Source organism: Sus scrofa, chromosome 6 (genome assembly GCF_000003025.6).
Source record: "Sus scrofa isolate TJ Tabasco breed Duroc chromosome 6, Sscrofa11.1, whole genome shotgun sequence".
Taxonomy (NCBI): domain Eukaryota; kingdom Metazoa; phylum Chordata; class Mammalia; order Artiodactyla; family Suidae; genus Sus; species Sus scrofa.
Window position 1 is genome coordinate 59,398,533 of NC_010448.4, and position 19,571 is coordinate 59,418,103.

The 19,571-nt window shown below is 55.1% G+C and overlaps 1 protein-coding gene across 4 annotated transcripts in view; it reads right to left on the reverse strand.

The window, feature by feature from the left end:
• Positions 1-17,716, reverse strand: part of PTPRH (protein tyrosine phosphatase, receptor type H) — a 26,704-nt gene extending 8,988 nt beyond the window's left edge. Inside the window, exons 1-12 of one of the 4 annotated variants that reach the window (XM_021094991.1) lie at positions 17,302-17,432; positions 16,259-16,292; positions 15,777-16,043; positions 14,014-14,280; positions 11,782-12,048; positions 9,552-9,818; positions 7,322-7,588; positions 6,140-6,406; positions 5,153-5,452; positions 3,715-3,981; positions 1,455-1,533; positions 1,280-1,330 (exon numbers count right to left, since the gene is read on the reverse strand). In XM_021094991.1, coding sequence (XP_020950650.1) covers positions 1,280-1,330; positions 1,455-1,533; positions 3,715-3,981; positions 5,153-5,452; positions 6,140-6,406; positions 7,322-7,588; positions 9,552-9,818; positions 11,782-12,048; positions 14,014-14,280; positions 15,777-16,043; positions 16,259-16,292; positions 17,302-17,352 — 2,384 coding nt within the window. In that variant the 5' untranslated portion in view covers positions 17,353-17,432. Of the gene's footprint in view, positions 1-1,279; positions 1,331-1,454; positions 1,534-3,714; positions 3,982-5,152; positions 5,453-6,139; positions 6,407-7,321; positions 7,589-9,551; positions 9,819-11,781; positions 12,049-14,013; positions 14,281-15,776; positions 16,044-16,258; positions 16,405-17,301 lie in introns of all 4 variants that reach the window. The other 3 variants (XM_021094992.1, XM_021094993.1, XM_021094990.1) reach the window with 3 other exon arrangements.

Genomic DNA, 19,571 nt, shown 5'->3' on the forward strand with positions numbered 1-19,571 from the left:
TGCTGGCCAGGACCGATTCTACGGCAGAGAAGAAACTGGACATCATTGCCCCCCACACCTGTATCTGCTCTGGCTTGTGCACCTGCCTTGGACGGCCAGGCCCTCACTTCACGCCATCACGGCTGGTCTCCCAACTCCCCTGAACACTCTGTCCCAGATCTCCTCTATTGATCCCTGGGGATCGTTTTAACATAGAGATCTTTTTTTTTTTGGGGGGGGAGGCATGTGGAAGCTCCACAGGCCAGGGATCAAATGTGTGCCACAACAGCAACCCAAGCCATGGCAGTGACAATGCTGGCCCCTTAACCCACTGCACCACCAGGGAACTCCGAACATAGAGATTCGATGACCAACCCAACTTAAAGGACTCAGAGGAGAGAAATGTTCTCTCGAAGCACAGAACTCTTTACCCAACATCCATTCCTCGCGGCCTTCACTGGCATGTCCAACAAGCACCTCAAACTCAGTGTGTCCACACAGCTCCCGACAGGGTTCCTCAGACCTGCCCTCCCCTACTCATTCATTTCAGGTAATGGCGAGTCCAGCCTTCCCGGGGCTCAGGGTAAATTCCCCGGAGTCACTCTCGAGCCCTCTCTGAATCTCACACCACACATCCCCACACATTCTTCAACCAGAGCCACTGTGTAAACACACAAAGGATAGCTTTTTTTTCTTTTTATAACTGCACCTGAAGCATATGGAAGCTCCTGGGCCAGGGCTTGAATCATAGGGTGCAGCTGCTGGCCGACACCACAGCCACAGCAACGTGGGATGTGAGCCACACCTGCGAGCTACACCACGGCTCAAGGCAACGCTGGATCTTAACCCACTGAGCAAGGCCAGGGGTCAAACCTGCATCCTCGCAGACACTATGTCGGGTTCTTAACCCACTGAGCCACAAGGGAAGTCCTTCTTGTTATTACGAAAGGCTCCTTGTGTTAGAATGTAAGCTCCATGAGGGCAGAAATCTCTGTTTAAGTCGCCATTTCCTAGGCACCTAGAACGGGGCCTGGCATTTAACAGGGGCTCCGGAAGTGTTTTGTTGGATGAATGAATGGAAGACCCAGAGCTGAGACGGAAACCCATTCCACAGCCACCAGCCCAGGCCACTTAGGGGCAGCACAAGCACTGCAATGCCCGCTGTAGCGGGTGCCAGGCCCTTTGGAGGCCTGCATGGGTGGGTTCGCCCATCCTGCCCTCTGACCTGTCCGGGGACCAGCAAACAGCCCTGGACTTGACCTGACAGCCAGTTTTCTGGATGCTCCCCAGATGTTCTCACCTGAACACCAGGTCCCTGGGTACCTGTCTCTTCTCAATCTTCTTCTCATGCCTGGAAAAATGACGTGAGAGTGAATGGCTCCAGGCGGAGAAGTAGCGAGGTGGGAACCAGGGGTCCCCAGTTTCCCCCACCCCCTGAACCTCCAGGCACCGCTGAGCCCTGCACAGAGTCTTACCTCCTCTTCAGGAAGAAAACCAGCAGGCCCACCAGGATGAGAAGCAGGAGGACGCCAATGATGGCTCCAGCGATGACCCCTGGGGAGGAGGCATGGGGTGGGGGGGTGAGCGCCTGGGTCTTCCCTCTGCGCGTCCTGGCTCTCCCACCTCTGTCCTCACACAGACTGTGATCAGGGGGCCTACCAGGTAGACATGAGGGCAGAGAAGAGAAAGAAGAGCCCACCTCCCAGCCAACCTCCCCCTACCCTACCCCAGTATCTCAGCTCCCGAGAACTGGCCCAAAGGCACCACTTTCTCCAGTGACCTGGTTGTTAGAGACTCTCCCACTTCCTGGCCTAGACCAGTAGTTCTCTGGGGGCCCCACGCTCCCACAACCTAGCATTTCAGGGAGGATTAGACTAGCAGTTCTCAGTGGGGGTGATTTTGCCCCCCTTCCCCCGCCGGCGACATCAGGCAATGACTGGAGACATGTCTGGTTGTTACAACTGCAGCAGAGGAGCCACTGGCACCGAGAGGGTGGAGGCAGGGGATGTTGCCCAATATCCTAGAATGCCCAGAACGGTCCCCTGCCACAAAGAGTGAGCCAGTCCAAGAGACCAGAAGGCCTGTCCTCTCAGAGACCTTTCTTTCTAAGCGGGGGAATCCTAGACAGCAGGACCCCTGGCCCGGGCTGGAATAGCATCCATTTATCAGTGCACTGAGGTCTCCAGATCAGATGGCCCGTCTCATAAGAGGCTCAGTTCCTACCAAGCAGTGGGTGGGGTCCAGGGAGGCCATGATCTCAGTCAACCTTATGAGACCAAAGTTTCCTGAGCATGAGGTTCAAACTTCTTCAAATACCCTTTGGGTGGGTGAAAAACGGTACGGCCGTGTTGGAAAAAAATTTGGCTGTTCTTCAAGAGGTTAAACACATATGTATGACTAGGTCACTCTGCCGTACAGCAGCAATTGGCATAACATTGCAAATCAACTATGCTTTAATTTTTTTTTTTTTTTTTTTTTTTTTTTGCTTTTTAGGGCCACACCTGCAGCATGTGGAAGTTCCCAGGCTAGGAGTTGAATCAGAGCTGCAGCTGCCAGCCACAGCCACAGCCACAGCAACACAGGATCCGAGCTGCAACCTACACCATAGCTCAAGGCAACATCAGATCCTTAACCCACTGAGCAAGGCCAGGGATCAAACCTGCATCCTCATGGATACTAATTGGGTTCTTTTCCACGAGCCACAACGGAAACTCCGATTACACTTAAATTAAAAAAAAAATTAAAAGGAATAAACATGAAAGTTCCAAAAAAATAAAAGCTTGAACACAGAGAACACAGAATTATCATATGATCTAACATCTCCGCTCCTGGGTATACACCCAAGAGAAATGAAGACACGCATCCACCCAGAGACGCGCATGAATGTTCAGAGTATTCCTCCTAAGAGCCAAAATTAGAAACAGCCCAAGAGATCCATCGGCAGGTGAGTGGATGAACAAAATGTGGTTTATCCATATAATGAAATATTATTTTGGCAATAAAAAGTAATGCAGCACAGATATAGCCTAGAATGCTGGATGAACCTCAGAAACAATATATTAAGTGAGAGAAGCCAGTCACCGAGCGCCACCTCCTGTGATTGTATTTTTAGAAAATGTCCAAAAGAGGCAAAATCGATAGAGACAGAAGTAGATTAGAGATTGCCAGTGGCTGCTTGGTGGGGAATTGGGAAATGAGGTGCTGGTGACTTTTTTTTTGCTTTTTAGGGCCACGAGGCATATGGAGGTTCCCAGGCTAGGGATCCAATTGGAGCTGTAGCTGTCAGCCTACACCACAGCCACAGCCACATCAAATCCAAGCCGTGTCCCTGATCTACACCACAGCTCACAGCAACATCAGATCCTTAACCCACGGAGCGAGGCCAGGGATCAAACCTGCATCCTCGTGGATCCTAGTTGGGTTTGTTAACCGTACAAAGGACACTCCAGGCGCTGATGACTTCTCTACGGAGAAGTGAAAATACCTTAAACTGACAGTGACGATGGTGCAAGCACTGGGAATACACTAGAAGCCACTGAGCTGTACATTTTAAATGGATGATCGGCCGTATGTTACCAGGAGTGCATCTCAGCAGAGCTGTTTTAAAGAAAGCAGGAAACGAAACACAAACAAGAAGGTTCCCCCTGCCTTGGTGAGACTCCCTAACAACAGGGCCAGAAGGGGTCTTGGAGAGAAGGTTATCGAAGCTCCCTGTGCCCATGGGGCTCTGCTCACCTGCGCTCTCGGTGTGGCAGGTCACTGAGGCAGACTGGGCCCTCATTCCGTCCCACAGGGTGGTGACCACGGCTGGGTAGGACTTAGCTGGCCCAAGTCCTGACATTGACACGCCCTTCCCACAGGAAGAGGGGGGCTGGGAGACCCGCTGTCGGCCCACCTCCAATTCAAAGGCCTCATAGCCTCCTGGGGGGCAGGACCAGGTCACGACGACCTTGTAGCCCCCTGAGGCACTGGAGCAGGAGGTGATGGTGACAGGGTCCGGAGCTGGGGGGAGGACAAGAGGAATCAGTGGGCTCTGTCCATGGGGGCTTTCTACTCCCCACACCCACCAGTCAGGGCAGCCCTCTGAGAATCAGCTCATCCCTTCCTCCCCCCCAGACCAAAATACCTCTTGGGGTCTTGTTTGTGTGTTTTCTTTTAAGGGATGTATCCGTGCCACACTGAAGTTTCCAGGCTAGGAGTTGAGTCACAGCTGCAGCTGCCAGCCTACGCCACAGCCACAGCAACGCCAGATCCGAGCTGTGACCTACACCACAGCTCATGGCAACGCCATATCCTTAAGCCCCTGAACAAGGCCAGGGATTGAACCCTCATCCTTACGGATACTATGTTGGGTTCTTTTTAAAATTTTTTTTTGGGAGTTCCCGTCGTGGCGCAGTGGTTAACGAATCCGACTAGGAACCATGAGGTTGCAGGTTTGGTCCCTGCCCTTGCTCAGTGGGTTAACGATCCGGCGTTGCCGTGAGCTGTGGTGTAGGTTGCAGATGCGGCTCAGATCCCGCGTTGCTGTGGCTCTGGTGTAGGCCGGTGGCTACAGCTCCGATTCAACCCCTAGCCTGGGAACCTCCATATGCCGCGGGAGCGGCCCAAGAAATAGAAACAATAACAACAACAACAAAAAAGACAAAAGACAAAAAAAAAAAAAAAAAATTTTTTTTTTGGACGTTTTCGGGTCACACTCGCAGCATATGGAGGTTCTCAGGCTAGCGGTTGAATCGGAGCTGCAGCCACTGCCCTACACCACAGCCACGAGGCCAGATCTGAGCCGCGTCTGCGACCTACACCACAGCTCACAGCAACACCAGATCCTTAACCCACTGAGCAAGGCCAGGGCACGAAACGGCATCTTCGTGGATGCTAGTCGGATTCGTTTCTGCTGAGCCACAACAGGAACTCTTTATGTTGGGTTCTTAACCTGTGACCCCCAATAAGACGCCTCCAAATACCTCTCCATACCTCATTTTCTGTTGTTTTCCAAAGGAGAGCCCACAGACGCCCTCAAACTACAACTCCCATGAGCCCCTTGAGTCTTGGTGCCACTGCTGCTTATGAAATCATGGCCCCATGGCCTGATGGGATTTGGAGTCCACTTACCTCTCACGGCCCCCAGGGCTGACCCAAGCCTCCCACCAGGTCAAAGGGGAGCCCATCTCACCTGTGGATGCACGGAGGCTCCGTGTGGAACTGGCTACGTTGTTCCTCTCTGCCCACACGCTGAAGTTGTACAGAGTCCCGGGTTCCAGGGCCTCCACCTCGAACCGAGTCTCATTGGTCTTGCCCGTCTGGTTGGCCTGACGTCCTTGGGGGCCTTGCTCTCCCTGGGGATGTCCTCCACTGACCCACTGGACCCAGAATACGTAGAGCTGAGAGTGGGGGTCTGCGGGGGCCTCCCACTGCAGGGTGACTGAGGTGCTGGTCTGCGTTTCGTTCTGCAGGCCTGTGACCTCGCTGGGAGCTGAGAAGTGAGGACAGGAGCTGGAGGGGCTGGATCCCCAAAGACCCCCATGCCTGCCTGAGCCTCCCCCTTCGCAGAGCAACATGGAGGCGCTCTGTCATGAGGCAGGTCTACTTCCTGAGCAGTGGGGAGCACGCGAAGGGGGCCTGGTGGGGACTGGGGTCTGTCTCGAGTCTCCCACCCATCACCCTTCCCTACACTGTCTCTACAGGCCGCCTGGGAACTCGACCTCCTCTCTCCGGCACACACTGAGTTTCCAGAGGGAGCTCTTGGCTTCGGTCTTTTAAGCCCAAATGGCCACAGACGAATGAGTTTCGGGGTCCATTCATCTACACTTCATCTACTTCCTGGGGTAATTTTGGTTCCTCTCACATTCTGGACCCTCCATGAGGAGACTGAGAGGGAAGGCTCTCTTGGTTCAGCTGATTGACCAGGACGAGCCGTGGGTCACTGCCTAGCTGAGGACGTGGTTGGTTTCTGCTCTAGTCCCAAAGACAGGCCCCGTCATGGGAAAGTCCTGGTGGCTGAGGACAGGAGAGGCCTAGGACGTAGACCTACAGGCTCGTGGTCCAGCAAGGCTGGGGAGGGTCACCAAGCACCAATCACCCCCCAATAAGCCCCCCATGTCTCCCCAGCTCCCCTTCCCCCGTCCCAAGAGGGCTGGTCCAGAACTAGATGGTGCCTCACCAGTGGCCCCGGTGAGGGTCCTGTTGTCACTGCTGGCTCCATTCCTCTCTGCCCAGACAGTGAAGGTGTACAGGCTCCCAGCTTCCAGCTCCAGCACCACCCGGGTGTCTAGGGTGTGACGGGTCCCAGAGGCAGGAGTGCCCTCCTCGACCCATGAGACCGAGTAGGTGTAGGGAGGGTGAGGTGGGCCCTGGGGAGCGGTCCAGCTCAGGGTGAGGGAGCTGTTGGTCCAGTCTTCCACCCTGAGACTTGTCACTGCATTGGGGACTGACAGAAGGAGTGGAGCGTCAGGACCTCCATGTCACCGGTCCCCAAGAGTCCGGGACACACCAGTGAGCCCCTCTTCATGCAACCAGCTTGTTAAGAAACACTTCTGGAGTTCCCATTGTGGCTCAGTGGAAAGGAATCTGACTAGTATCCATGAGAACACAGGTTCAATGCCTGGCCTTGCTCAGTGTGTTAAGGATCTGGCGTTGCCATGAGCTGTGGTGTAGGCAGCAGACACGGCTAGGATCTGGAATTGCTGTGATTGTGGTGTAGGTCGGCAGCTACAGCTCGAATTTGACACCTACCCAGGGAACCTCCATATGCCACAGGTGCGGCCATAAAAAAAAAAAAAAAGCAAAAAAAAAAAAAAAAAAAGAAAGGAAAGGGAGTTCCCATTGTTTACCAGTGGAAACGAATCCCACTGGTAACCATGTGGTTCTGGGTACAATCCCTGGTCTCGCTCAGTGGGTTAAGGATCCAGCTTTGCTGTGAGCTGTATTGTAGGTTGAAGATGGGGCTTGGATCCTGAGTTGCTGTGGCTGTGGTGTAGGCCGGCAGCTGTAGCTCTGATTCAGTCCCTACCCTGGGAGCCTCCATATGCTTTGGGTGCCGCCCTAAAAAGCAAAAAAAAAAAAAAAAGGAAGGAAGAAAGGGAGGAAAGAGAGAGAGAGAGAGAAGGAAGGGAGGGAGGGAGAGAGAGACTAGCAATGGAACCTGCAGAGACCTGGGCTCTGGCAGCGCCAGCTCTTCTGGACAGGCCCGTCCCCAGGCACGGCCACATCTGCCCTGTGGCCCCAGGGCGAGCCAGTCTGGCTCAGAGGGACTGAAGAGACGGTGGCTGGAGCCCAGAGGCGGGCCCATCTTTGCCAGTTCATAGCCTCTCAGCAGAAGAGGGTGGGCATGGAGCCTGCTCACCTGTGGAGCTGTTGAGGGTCTGGTTGGAGCCAGGAACGCCATTCGCCTCCGCCCACACAGAGAATTCGTACAAGGTCCCGGGTTCCAGACCTTCCACTGAGACACTGGTGTTGGTTGTGCTTCTGGTCTCAGATGTGCCTCCATCTCCAGTGCACTGGACCCAGTAGGTGTAGCCCTGAGGGTCAGGGCCTTCGGGCACCTCCCACCTCAGGGTGATGGAGCTGGTGGTCTGGGTCTCCACACCCAGGTTCCTGACGGGGTTGGGGGCTGAGAAACCAGGAGGGAGGACCTGGTGTCAGGAAGGGAGCAGACCACGGGGCACAGCCAGTGGGCATTTCTGACCCTCGACGTCAGTGCCCGGTCCTGCCTCATCCACTGGTCCAGGAGACACAGGGGGTAGGGTCTAGACCAGGGCCTCCCGAACCTCACCTGGCATACACGTCACCGGGCATCGGGTTAAAAGGCAGGTTCTGACTCAGTAGGTCTGGGAGGGGACGGACAGCCTGCAGGTACCACCGGCTCTCAGGGGATGCTGACAGGCCCACCCAGGGACCAGGCTGAGGAGCAGGGAGCCAGACCTGTGCTTTCCAGCAGCATGGCTGCAGGGATGGACGTGCCCTCCCAGTGCCCAACAGGGTAGACACCAACCCACCCACCGGGATGGGGGGGTGCGGGGACTGGGAACCCCTCAGCAGAGCCCTTGAGCACATGCAGTATGCTCATCCAGCCCCTTTTTGTTTTGCTTTGTTTTGCTTTGTTTTGTTTTGTTTTTGATGGCCACACCTGTGGCACATGGAGGTTCCCAGGCTAGGGGTCCAATTGGAGCTGCAGCCGCTGGCCTACGCCAAAGCCACAGCAACACGGGATCCGAGCCGCACCTGCAACCTACACCACAGCTCACGGCAACGCTGGATCCTTAACCCACCGAGCAAGGCCAGGGATCGAACTCGCAACCCCATGGTTTCTAGTCAATTTCCTTAACCACTGAGCCACGACGACGGGAACTCCCAAACTTTTTAGTATCCATTACCTGTCAAAATGATAACATTTTGGATCTACTGGGACAAAGGAAATATCTTGCTACAATTATTTTCAACTGGGTAACTGGGTTTCTTTTTTTTTTTTTTAGGGCCTCATTCTCGGCATATGGAAGTTCCTGTGCTAGGGGTGGAATTAGAGCCTACACCACAGCCACAGCAACATCAGATCCGAGCCACAACACCTATGACCTACACCCACAGCTCGCAGCAATGCCGCATCCCCAACTCTCTGAGCAAGACCAGGGATCAAACCCGCATCTTCATGGATACAAGTTGGGTTTGTTACCGCTGAGCCACAATGGGAACTCCTCTTTTGCTCATTTTAACGGGACTGACAGAAGACCTAACTTAACAGCATGGCTTCCATTATATTTCCATTGGTCTGCAGGACCTGCCACGTACTCACGTGCATTTTCAATCACTGCCTATGACCTTCCTTAAAAAAAAAAAGAAGTTCTCCTCGTGGCTCAGTGGTTAACGAACCTGACTAGTATCCAGGAGGATGCAGGTTTGATCCCTGGTCCCGCTCAGTGGGTTAAGGATCTGGCGTTGCTGTGAGCTGTGGTGTAGGTTGCAGACACCACTCAGATCCAGTGTTCCTGTGGTGGCTGTGGTGTAGGCTGAAAGCTACAGCTCTAATTTGACCCTTAGCCTGGGAATCTCCATATGCCATGTGTGAGGCCCTAAAAAAGACAAATGACCAAAAAAAAAAAAAAAAAAAAGGGAGTTGCCATTGTGGCTTGACCAGTATATCACGTCCTAGGGTTCGATCTCTGTCCTCACTCAGTGGGTTAAGGATCTAGCGTGACTGTGGCTGTGGTGTAGGCCGGCAGCTGTAGCTCTGATTCAGTCCCTACCCTGGGAGCCTCCATATGCTTTGGGTGCCGCCCTAAAAAGCAAAAAAAAAAAAAAAAGGAAGGAAGAAAGGGAGGAAAGAGAGAGAGAGAGAGAAGGAAGGGAGGGAGGGAGAGAGAGACTAGCAATGGAACCTGCAGAGACCTGGGCTCTGGCAGCGCCAGCTCTTCTGGACAGGCCCGTCCCCAGGCACGGCCACATCTGCCCTGTGGCCCCAGGGCGAGCCAGTCTGGCTCAGAGGGACTGAAGAGACGGTGGCTGGAGCCCAGAGGCGGGCCCATCTTTGCCAGTTCATAGCCTCTCAGCAGAAGAGGGTGGGCATGGAGCCTGCTCACCTGTGGAGCTGTTGAGGGTCTGGTTGGAGCCAGGAACACCATTCGCCTCCGCCCACACAGAGAATTCGTACAAGGTCCCGGGTTCCAGACCTTCCACTGAGACACTGGTGTTGGTTGTGCTTCTGGTCTCAGATGTGCCTCCATCTCCAGTGCACTGGACCCAGTAGGTGTAGCCCTGAGGGTCAGGGCCTTCGGGCACCTCCCACCTCAGGGTGATGGAGCTGGTGGTCTGGGTCTCCACACCCAGGTTCCTGACGGGGTTGGGGGCTGAGAAACCAGGAGGGAGGACCTGGTGTCAGGAAGGGAGCAGACCACGGGGCACAGCCAGTGGGCATTTCTGACCCTCGACGTCAGTGCCCGGTCCTGCCTCATCCACTGGTCCAGGAGACACAGGGGGTAGGGTCTAGACCAGGGCCTCCCGAACCTCACCTGGCATACACGTCACCGGGCATCGGGTTAAAAGGCAGGTTCTGACTCAGTAGGTCTGGGAGGGGACGGACAGCCTGCAGGTACCACCGGCTCTCAGGGGATGCTGACAGGCCCACCCAGGGACCAGGCTGAGGAGCAGGGAGCCAGACCTGTGCTTTCCAGCAGCATGGCTGCAGGGATGGACGTGCCCTCCCAGTGCCCAACAGGGTAGACACCAACCCACCCACCGGGATGGGGGGGTGCGGGGACTGGGAACCCCTCAGCAGAGCCCTTGAGCACATGCAGTATGCTCATCCAGCCCCTTTTTGTTTTGCTTTGTTTTGCTTTGTTTTGTTTTGTTTTTGATGGCCACACCTGTGGCACATGGAGGTTCCCAGGCTAGGGGTCCAATTGGAGCTGCAGCCGCTGGCCTACGCCAAAGCCACAGCAACACGGGATCCGAGCCGCACCTGCAACCTACACCACAGCTCACGGCAACGCTGGATCCTTAACCCACCGAGCAAGGCCAGGGATCGAACTCGCAACCCCATGGTTTCTAGTCAATTTCCTTAACCACTGAGCCACGACGACGGGAACTCCCAAACTTTTTAGTATCCATTACCTGTCAAAATGATAACATTTTGGATCTACTGGGACAAAGGAAATATCTTGCTACAATTATTTTCAACTGGGTAACTGGGTTTCTTTTTTTTTTTTTTAGGGCCTCATTCTCGGCATATGGAAGTTCCTGTGCTAGGGGTGGAATTAGAGCCTACACCACAGCCACAGCAACATCAGATCCGAGCCACAACACCTATGACCTACACCCACAGCTCGCAGCAATGCCGCATCCCCAACTCTCTGAGCAAGACCAGGGATCAAACCCGCATCTTCATGGATACAAGTTGGGTTTGTTACCGCTGAGCCACAATGGGAACTCCTCTTTTGCTCATTTTAACGGGACTGACAGAAGACCTAACTTAACAGCATGGCTTCCATTATATTTCCATTGGTCTGCAGGACCTGCCACGTACTCACGTGCATTTTCAATCACTGCCTATGACCTTCCTTAAAAAAAAAAGAAGTTCTCCTCGTGGCTCAGTGGTTAACGAACCTGACTAGTATCCAGGAGGATGCAGGTTTGATCCCTGGTCCCGCTCAGTGGGTTAAGGATCTGGCGTTGCTGTGAGCTGTGGTGTAGGTTGCAGACACCACTCAGATCCAGTGTTCCTGTGGTGGCTGTGGTGTAGGCTGAAAGCTACAGCTCTAATTTGACCCTTAGCCTGGGAATCTCCATATGCCATGTGTGAGGCCCTAAAAAAGACAAATGACCAAAAAAAAAAAAAAAAAAAAGGGAGTTGCCATTGTGGCTTGACCAGTATATCACGTCCTAGGGTTCGATCTCTGTCCTCACTCAGTGGGTTAAGGATCTAGCGTGACTGTGGCTGTGGTGTAGGCCGGCAGCTGTAGCTCTGATTCAGTCCCTACCCTGGGAGCCTCCATATGCTTTGGGTGCCGCCCTAAAAAGCAAAAAAAAAAAAAAAAAGGAAGGAAGAAAGGGAGGAAAGAGAGAGAGAGAGAGAAGGAAGGGAGGGAGGGAGAGAGAGACTAGCAATGGAACCTGCAGAGACCTGGGCTCTGGCAGCGCCAGCTCTTCTGGACAGGCCCGTCCCCAGGCACGGCCACATCTGCCCTGTGGCCCCAGGGCGAGCCAGTCTGGCTCAGAGGGACTGAAGAGACGGTGGCTGGAGCCCAGAGGCGGGCCCATCTTTGCCAGTTCATAGCCTCTCAGCAGAAGAGGGTGGGCATGGAGCCTGCTCACCTGTGGAGCTGTTGAGGGTCTGGTTGGAGCCAGGAACACCATTCGCCTCCGCCCACACAGAGAATTCGTACAAGGTCCCGGGTTCCAGACCTTCCACTGAGACACTGGTGTTGGTTGTGCTTCTGGTCTCAGATGTGCCTCCATCTCCAGTGCACTGGACCCAGTAGGTGTAGCCCTGAGGGTCAGGGCCTTCGGGCACCTCCCACCTCAGGGTGATGGAGCTGGTGGTCTGGGTCTCCACACCCAGGTTCCTGACGGGGTTGGGGGCTGAGAAACCAGGAGGGAGGACCTGGTGTCAGGAAGGGAGCAGACCACGGGGCACAGCCAGTGGGCATTTCTGACCCTCGACGTCAGTGCCCGGTCCTGCCTCATCCACTGGTCCAGGAGACACAGGGGGTAGGGTCTAGACCAGGGCCTCCCGAACCTCACCTGGCATACACGTCACCGGGCATCGGGTTAAAAGGCAGGTTCTGACTCAGTAGGTCTGGGAGGGGACGGACAGCCTGCAGGTACCACCGGCTCTCAGGGGATGCTGACAGGCCCACCCAGGGACCAGGCTGAGGAGCAGGGAGCCAGACCTGTGCTTTCCAGCAGCATGGCTGCAGGGATGGACGTGCCCTCCCAGTGCCCAACAGGGTAGACACCAACCCACCCACCGGGATGGGGGGGTGCGGGGACTGGGAACCCCTCAGCAGAGCCCTTGAGCACATGCAGTATGCTCATCCAGCCCCTTTTTGTTTTGCTTTGTTTTGCTTTGTTTTGTTTTGTTTTTGATGGCCACACCTGTGGCACATGGAGGTTCCCAGGCTAGGGGTCCAATTGGAGCTGCAGCCGCTGGCCTACGCCAAAGCCACAGCAACACGGGATCCGAGCCGCACCTGCAACCTACACCACAGCTCACGGCAACGCTGGATCCTTAACCCACCGAGCAAGGCCAGGGATCGAACTCGCAACCCCATGGTTTCTAGTCAATTTCCTTAACCACTGAGCCACGACGACGGGAACTCCCAAACTTTTTAGTATCCATTACCTGTCAAAATGATAACATTTTGGATCTACTGGGACAAAGGAAATATCTTGCTACAATTATTTTCAACTGGGTAACTGGGTTTCTTTTTTTTTTTTTAGGGCCTCATTCTCGGCATATGGAAGTTCCTGTGCTAGGGGTGGAATTAGAGCCTACACCACAGCCACAGCAACATCAGATCCGAGCCACAACACCTATGACCTACACCCACAGCTCGCAGCAATGCCGCATCCCCAACTCTCTGAGCAAGACCAGGGATCAAACCCGCATCTTCATGGATACAAGTTGGGTTTGTTACCGCTGAGCCACAATGGGAACTCCTCTTTTGCTCATTTTAACGGGACTGACAGAAGACCTAACTTAACAGCATGGCTTCCATTATATTTCCATTGGTCTGCAGGACCTGCCACGTACTCACGTGCATTTTCAATCACTGCCTATGACCTTCCTTAAAAAAAAAAAGAAGTTCTCCTCGTGGCTCAGTGGTTAACGAACCTGACTAGTATCCAGGAGGATGCAGGTTTGATCCCTGGTCCCGCTCAGTGGGTTAAGGATCTGGCGTTGCTGTGAGCTGTGGTGTAGGTTGCAGACACCACTCAGATCCAGTGTTCCTGTGGTGGCTGTGGTGTAGGCTGAAAGCTACAGCTCTAATTTGACCCTTAGCCTGGGAATCTCCATATGCCATGTGTGAGGCCCTAAAAAAGACAAATGACCAAAAAAAAAAAAAAAAAAAAAAGGGAGTTGCCATTGTGGCTTGACCAGTATATCACGTCCTAGGGTTCGATCTCTGTCCTCACTCAGTGGGTTAAGGATCTAGCGTGACTGTGGCTGTGGTGTAGGCCGGCAGCTGTAGCTCTGATTCAGTCCCTACCCTGGGAGCCTCCATATGCTTTGGGTGCCGCCCTAAAAAGCAAAAAAAAAAAAAAAAAGGAAGGAAGAAAGGGAGGAAAGAGAGAGAGAGAGAGAAGGAAGGGAGGGAGGGAGAGAGAGACTAGCAATGGAACCTGCAGAGACCTGGGCTCTGGCAGCGCCAGCTCTTCTGGACAGGCCCGTCCCCAGGCACGGCCACATCTGCCCTGTGGCCCCAGGGCGAGCCAGTCTGGCTCAGAGGGACTGAAGAGACGGTGGCTGGAGCCCAGAGGCGGGCCCATCTTTGCCAGTTCATAGCCTCTCAGCAGAAGAGGGTGGGCATGGAGCCTGCTCACCTGTGGAGCTGTTGAGGGTCTGGTTGGAGCCAGGAACACCATTCGCCTCCGCCCACACAGAGAATTCGTACAAGGTCCCGGGTTCCAGACCTTCCACTGAGACACTGGTGTTGGTTGTGCTTCTGGTCTCAGATGTGCCTCCATCTCCAGTGCACTGGACCCAGTAGGTGTAGCCCTGAGGGTCAGGGCCTTCGGGCACCTCCCACCTCAGGGTGATGGAGCTGGTGGTCTGGGTCTCCACACCCAGGTTCCTGACGGGGTTGGGGGCTGAGAAACCAGGAGGGAGGACCTGGTGTCAGGAAGGGAGCAGACCACGGGGCACAGCCAGTGGGCATTTCTGACCCTCGACGTCAGTGCCCGGTCCTGCCTCATCCACTGGTCCAGGAGACACAGGGGGTAGGGTCTAGACCAGGGCCTCCCGAACCTCACCTGGCATACACGTCACCGGGCATCGGGTTAAAAGGCAGGTTCTGACTCAGTAGGTCTGGGAGGGGACGGACAGCCTGCAGGTACCACCGGCTCTCAGGGGATGCTGACAGGCCCACCCAGGGACCAGGCTGAGGAGCAGGGAGCCAGACCTGTGCTTTCCAGCAGCATGGCTGCAGGGATGGACGTGCCCTCCCAGTGCCCAACAGGGTAGACACCAACCCACCCACCGGGATGGGGGGGTGCGGGGACTGGGAACCCTCAGCAGAGCCCTTGAGCACATGCAGTATGCTCATCCAGCCCCTTTTTGTTTTGCTTTGTTTTGCTTTGTTTTGTTTTGTTTTTGATGGCCACACCTGTGGCACATGGAGGTTCCCAGGCTAGGGGTCCAATTGGAGCTGCAGCCGCTGGCCTACGCCAAAGCCACAGCAACACGGGATCCGAGCCGCACCTGCAACCTACACCACAGCTCACGGCAACGCTGGATCCTTAACCCACCGAGCAAGGCCAGGGATCGAACTCGCAACCCCATGGTTTCTAGTCAATTTCCTTAACCACTGAGCCACGACGACGGGAACTCCCAAACTTTTTAGTATCCATTACCTGTCAAAATGATAACATTTTGGATCTACTGGGACAAAGGAAATATCTTGCTACAATTATTTTCAACTGGGTAACTGGGTTTCTTTTTTTTTTTTTAGGGCCTCATTCTCGGCATATGGAAGTTCCTGTGCTAGGGGTGGAATTAGAGCCTACACCACAGCCACAGCAACATCAGATCCGAGCCACAACACCTATGACCTACACCCACAGCTCGCAGCAATGCCGCATCCCCAACTCTCTGAGCAAGACCAGGGATCAAACCCGCATCTTCATGGATACAAGTTGGGTTTGTTACCGCTGAGCCACAATGGGAACTCCTCTTTTGCTCATTTTAACGGGACTGACAGAAGACCTAACTTAACAGCATGGCTTCCATTATATTTCCATTGGTCTGCAGGACCTGCCACGTGCTCACGTGCATTTTCAATCATTGCCTACCACCTTCCTTAAAAATAAAAAAGAAGGGGAGTTGCCGTTGTGGTTCGGTGGTAATGAACCCAACTGGTATCAGGTTCTAGGGTTCGATCCCTGTCCTCGCTCAGCGGGCTGTGAGCTGTGGTGTAGGTCGCAGATGGGGCTCTAATCCGGTGTTGCTGTGGCTGTGCTGTAGGCTGGCAGATTAAGCTCCGATTGGACCCCTAGCCTGGAAAAGGCCATATGCCCCAAGTATGGCTCTAAAAAAAGAAAAAAGAAGGAAAGAAAGGAAAAAGAGTGAAACGGTGGCTGTTTCTCACCTGTGGTGGCATTGAGGGTCTCCTCAGAGCTATTGGCTCCGTCCTTCTCCACCCACACGGAAAATTCATAGGAGGACCCGGGGTCCAGTCCCTCGGCTGTGAAAATGGTGTCTGTCGTGTTTCGGGTCTCGGTTTTGTCACTCTGTCCAGTCCAGCGGACCCAGTAGGTGTAGTTCTGCTGGTCCAGGCCACTGGGAGCCTCCCAGCGCAGGGTGATGGAGCTCGTGGTCCAGGCCTTCACAGTCAGGTTGGTGACGGGGGGCAGGGCTGAGAATCGGGAAGGGGGATGGGGTGAGCAGGGAGCAGGTGGGCACTGCCCCTTCCGGTACCCCGGGCTCTTGCTGTTTGTCCAGAAAGGGCCATTCCCTTGGGGGTGAGCCATGGATCACTGGGTCCTCCGTGGAGACCACCCCCCGGAAGCTCAGGGGCGTTGAGGTGCCATGGTTTCGTGTGGGCAGGGAACTCAGGAAGGGGTCACTCACCAGCTGCCCTGGCCCCTGTCCAGCTGCACATGCCCTGGAGACAGCCCAGAGCAGGAGTCAGACACGAACCTCGCCTCCCTGGACCAGGTGAGGCTGCCAGCCAGTGCCCCTCCTGTCCTCGGCCCAGACCCTGTGAGTCACAGTGCCTGAGGGAGAGGGGACACGGCCGGGCTCCACCCTGAGGCTGGGCTCTGACAAAGGTCACCCCCAATGTCCATCCTCTCTGGGTGTGTGCGTGTTGTCGTTGGGGGAGCAGGGCAGGGGTGGGGCTCCAGGGTCCCAGGAGCTAGGACTGGCTTCACCAGTAAGGTGGGGGGTTAAGCTTAGCGCTTTCACTTCCTGAAAAACATGGCCTTGGAAGAATGAGGGCAGGGAAGTAATCAACAAACTGGGAATAAAGGAACTGACCAGGAGCCAGAAATCCAGTCTGAGGGCGGAGGGGCTGGGGGCTGGATCCTGGGTCCGAGGGAGGAGGGGCTGGGGGCTGGAGCGCTGGGCCTAAGTGGGGAGGGGTTGGGGGCTGGACCCCTGGTCTGAAGAAGGAGGGCTGGGGGCTGGACCCTTGGGTCTGAGGGAGGAGGGGCTGGGGGCTGGATCCTGGGTCTGAGGGAGGAGGGGCTGGGGGCTGGACCCCTGGGTCCGAGGGAGGAGGGGCTGGGGGCTGGACCCCTGGGTCCGAGGGAGGAGGGGCTGGGGGGCTGGATCCTGGGTCCGAGGGAGGGGAGGCTGGGGCTGGACCCCTGGGTCTGAGGGAGGAGGGTTGGGGGATGGACCCCTGGTCTGAGGAAGGAGGAGGGGCTGGGTCTGGCCAGTCACTCCCAGCAGAGCTCACTCTCACAGCAGACATAGCAACACCTAAGAGCCTAAGACTCCCCCCCAATCACCCCCAACCTAGAAGCCTGCTTCCCTTTCCAGGGAACCATCAGCCCCTCCACCCTCAGGACCTGGGTTCTGGGACCCCAGCATCCTTTTCCCTAAGACCCAGGATGGGCCCCCCAGCCCATCCCTGAGACCCCAGCTTCCCCGAGTCTGGGACTACTCACCAGCAGCACCAGGCTCCCCCAGGCCCTGAGGCCCCCGCCAGCCCTGGTCATGTCTGCAGACACTGCCCAGAGACCCAGGTGTCCCAGCCTGGACCTTCCACCTGCTGGACTTTAGACGCAAGAATTTCCCCTTTCCCAGTCCAATGGTGAGGCCACAGGCCAGGGCGGGGTGGGAGGAGGAGGAAGTGGAGGCTTGTAGCCTGAGAGCTCCTAGCCCCGCCCTGCCCTTCGGCCTCTGTCCTCGTCCCTGGACGCCCCTCCTGGACCCAGCGTCTCCCCTCTGCTCCCGCCTCCTTCGCTTTCTCATCCGAGGATAAGGCGCTGCTTCCTGCTGCTGTATGAGGGCACAGAGCTGGTCCCAGACGTTTGGAGCCTGCAGGGCACCAGGAGAAAGACCCATCCCTCCCCCAGGTGGAGAGTTAGGCCCTCACCAAGGCCTGGCAGGGGTGTGTGTGGGGGTCTCCTTTCCTGTCCCGTTCGCGATGCGGGTGCTGGCCCCCCTGCCTCTCTGGTCTCCCACGAGCCGGTGCAGCTCTCACCAAAGGAGCCCAGACCTCCAGCCTCCTGCCCTTTGCATATGCGGTCGGCCAGGTCCCTCTTCCTGCTCCTCCCTTGGGATTCGGAGTTGGACGAACCCTGTGCTGTCTCCACAGCGCACACCTGACACCCCCTGTTTGCAGATCCTCGTGGCCCATTCCACCTGGGCCTGTGAGATTCCTAATCTACCTAAATGGGAACAATCCTTTGCAAATGCGCCACGAGGAGTCCTAGGAACTCTGAGAACAATGCATTTGATAACCATAACCGCATTTATTTGGGGGCTCGTTTCCAGATGTCCAGTGTCTGGAAGAGCTTTTCAGGGTTCTTTGTTGACTTACTGCAGAGCAGGTGCACACACAGGCTGCCTCGGTTCCGCCACAGGTTGTCTGAAAGTGAAGAAAGTTGGGACGGAGTCATAGGTCTGTGTTCGAATTCCTGCCACTCATCACCTCTGTGGGTTTTTTTGGGTTGTTTTTGTTTTTGCTTTTTAGGGTGGCACCCACGTCATATGGAGGTTCCCAGGGTAGGGACTGAATTGGAGCTACAGCTGCTGGCCTACACCACAGTCACGGCAACCCCAGATCCTCAACCCACTGAGGGGGCCGGGGATCGAACCTGAAACCCCATGGTCACTAGTTGGGCTTGTCTACGCTGTACCACAACAGGAACCCCATCGTCTGTGTGGTTTTGATCCGCAGCTAGCCTCTCTGTGTCTCTGTTCTCTTGCTTTTGAAATGGGATCAAAAATACTGCCTGTTGGGGCTCCCTGGTGGCTCAGCAGGTGAAGGTTCTGGCATTGTCCCTGCTGTGGCTCTGGTTACTGCTGTGGTGCAGGTTTGACCCCTGGCCGGGGAACTTCCACACGCTGTGGGTGCAGCCAAAGAAATAGCATGTACCTCAGATACGTCGCAAATGGTCAATTCTGGAACCCTAGATATCACACGGTCCCCTCTTCAAAAAAGAATTGCCCTGCGGATTCCCTGGTGGTCTCTTCAGCGCTTTCACCACTGTGGTCCGGGTTCAATCCTGGGTCTCGGCACGGAGATCACCCATCAGGTGGCTGCACACTGTGCCCCCCTCCCAAAAAAGTAAGTAAAGGGAAAAGGATTACCCTTTATCATCTCAGCAGAGTTTGATGGAAAGAGGGCACTAGATCTCTGGGTTAACTGTTACTATGTCTCAAAAGATCTGGGGAGCACTGCCTGAGGAGGCATCTTCCTGAATGATGAAAAAATAACTCCGCTATTCCCTGCCAGAAAGTTTTTCAGAGTATTATGCAGGGTTTAATAAAAATAAAAGTTTGGGGCGTTCCTGCTGTGGTGCCACGGGATCTACAGCATCTGCGAGCGCTGGGACACAGGTTCGATCCCCAGCCCAGCATGGTGGGTAAAGAATCTGGTGTTGCCACAGCTGCAGCATAGGTCACGACCACAGCCCGGATATGATCCCTGGCCCAGGAATGTCATATGCCATGGAATGGCCAAAAAAGAAAAAATTAAATAAATATGAAAGTAATAAATTTTAAATAATTATCTACTTCCAAAGGTTGTGGTGAGTTATACTGAGGTAATCCATGAAACATCTTTTGCTGTGGAAGAAGTTACCTCAAGATTTCACGGCTTTTTTTGTTTTAGGGCTGCACCGGCAGGCAGCATGTGGAGGTTCCCAGGCTAGGGGTCGCATCGGAGCTGTAGCCACCAGCCTACGCCACAGCAACGCAGGATCTGAGC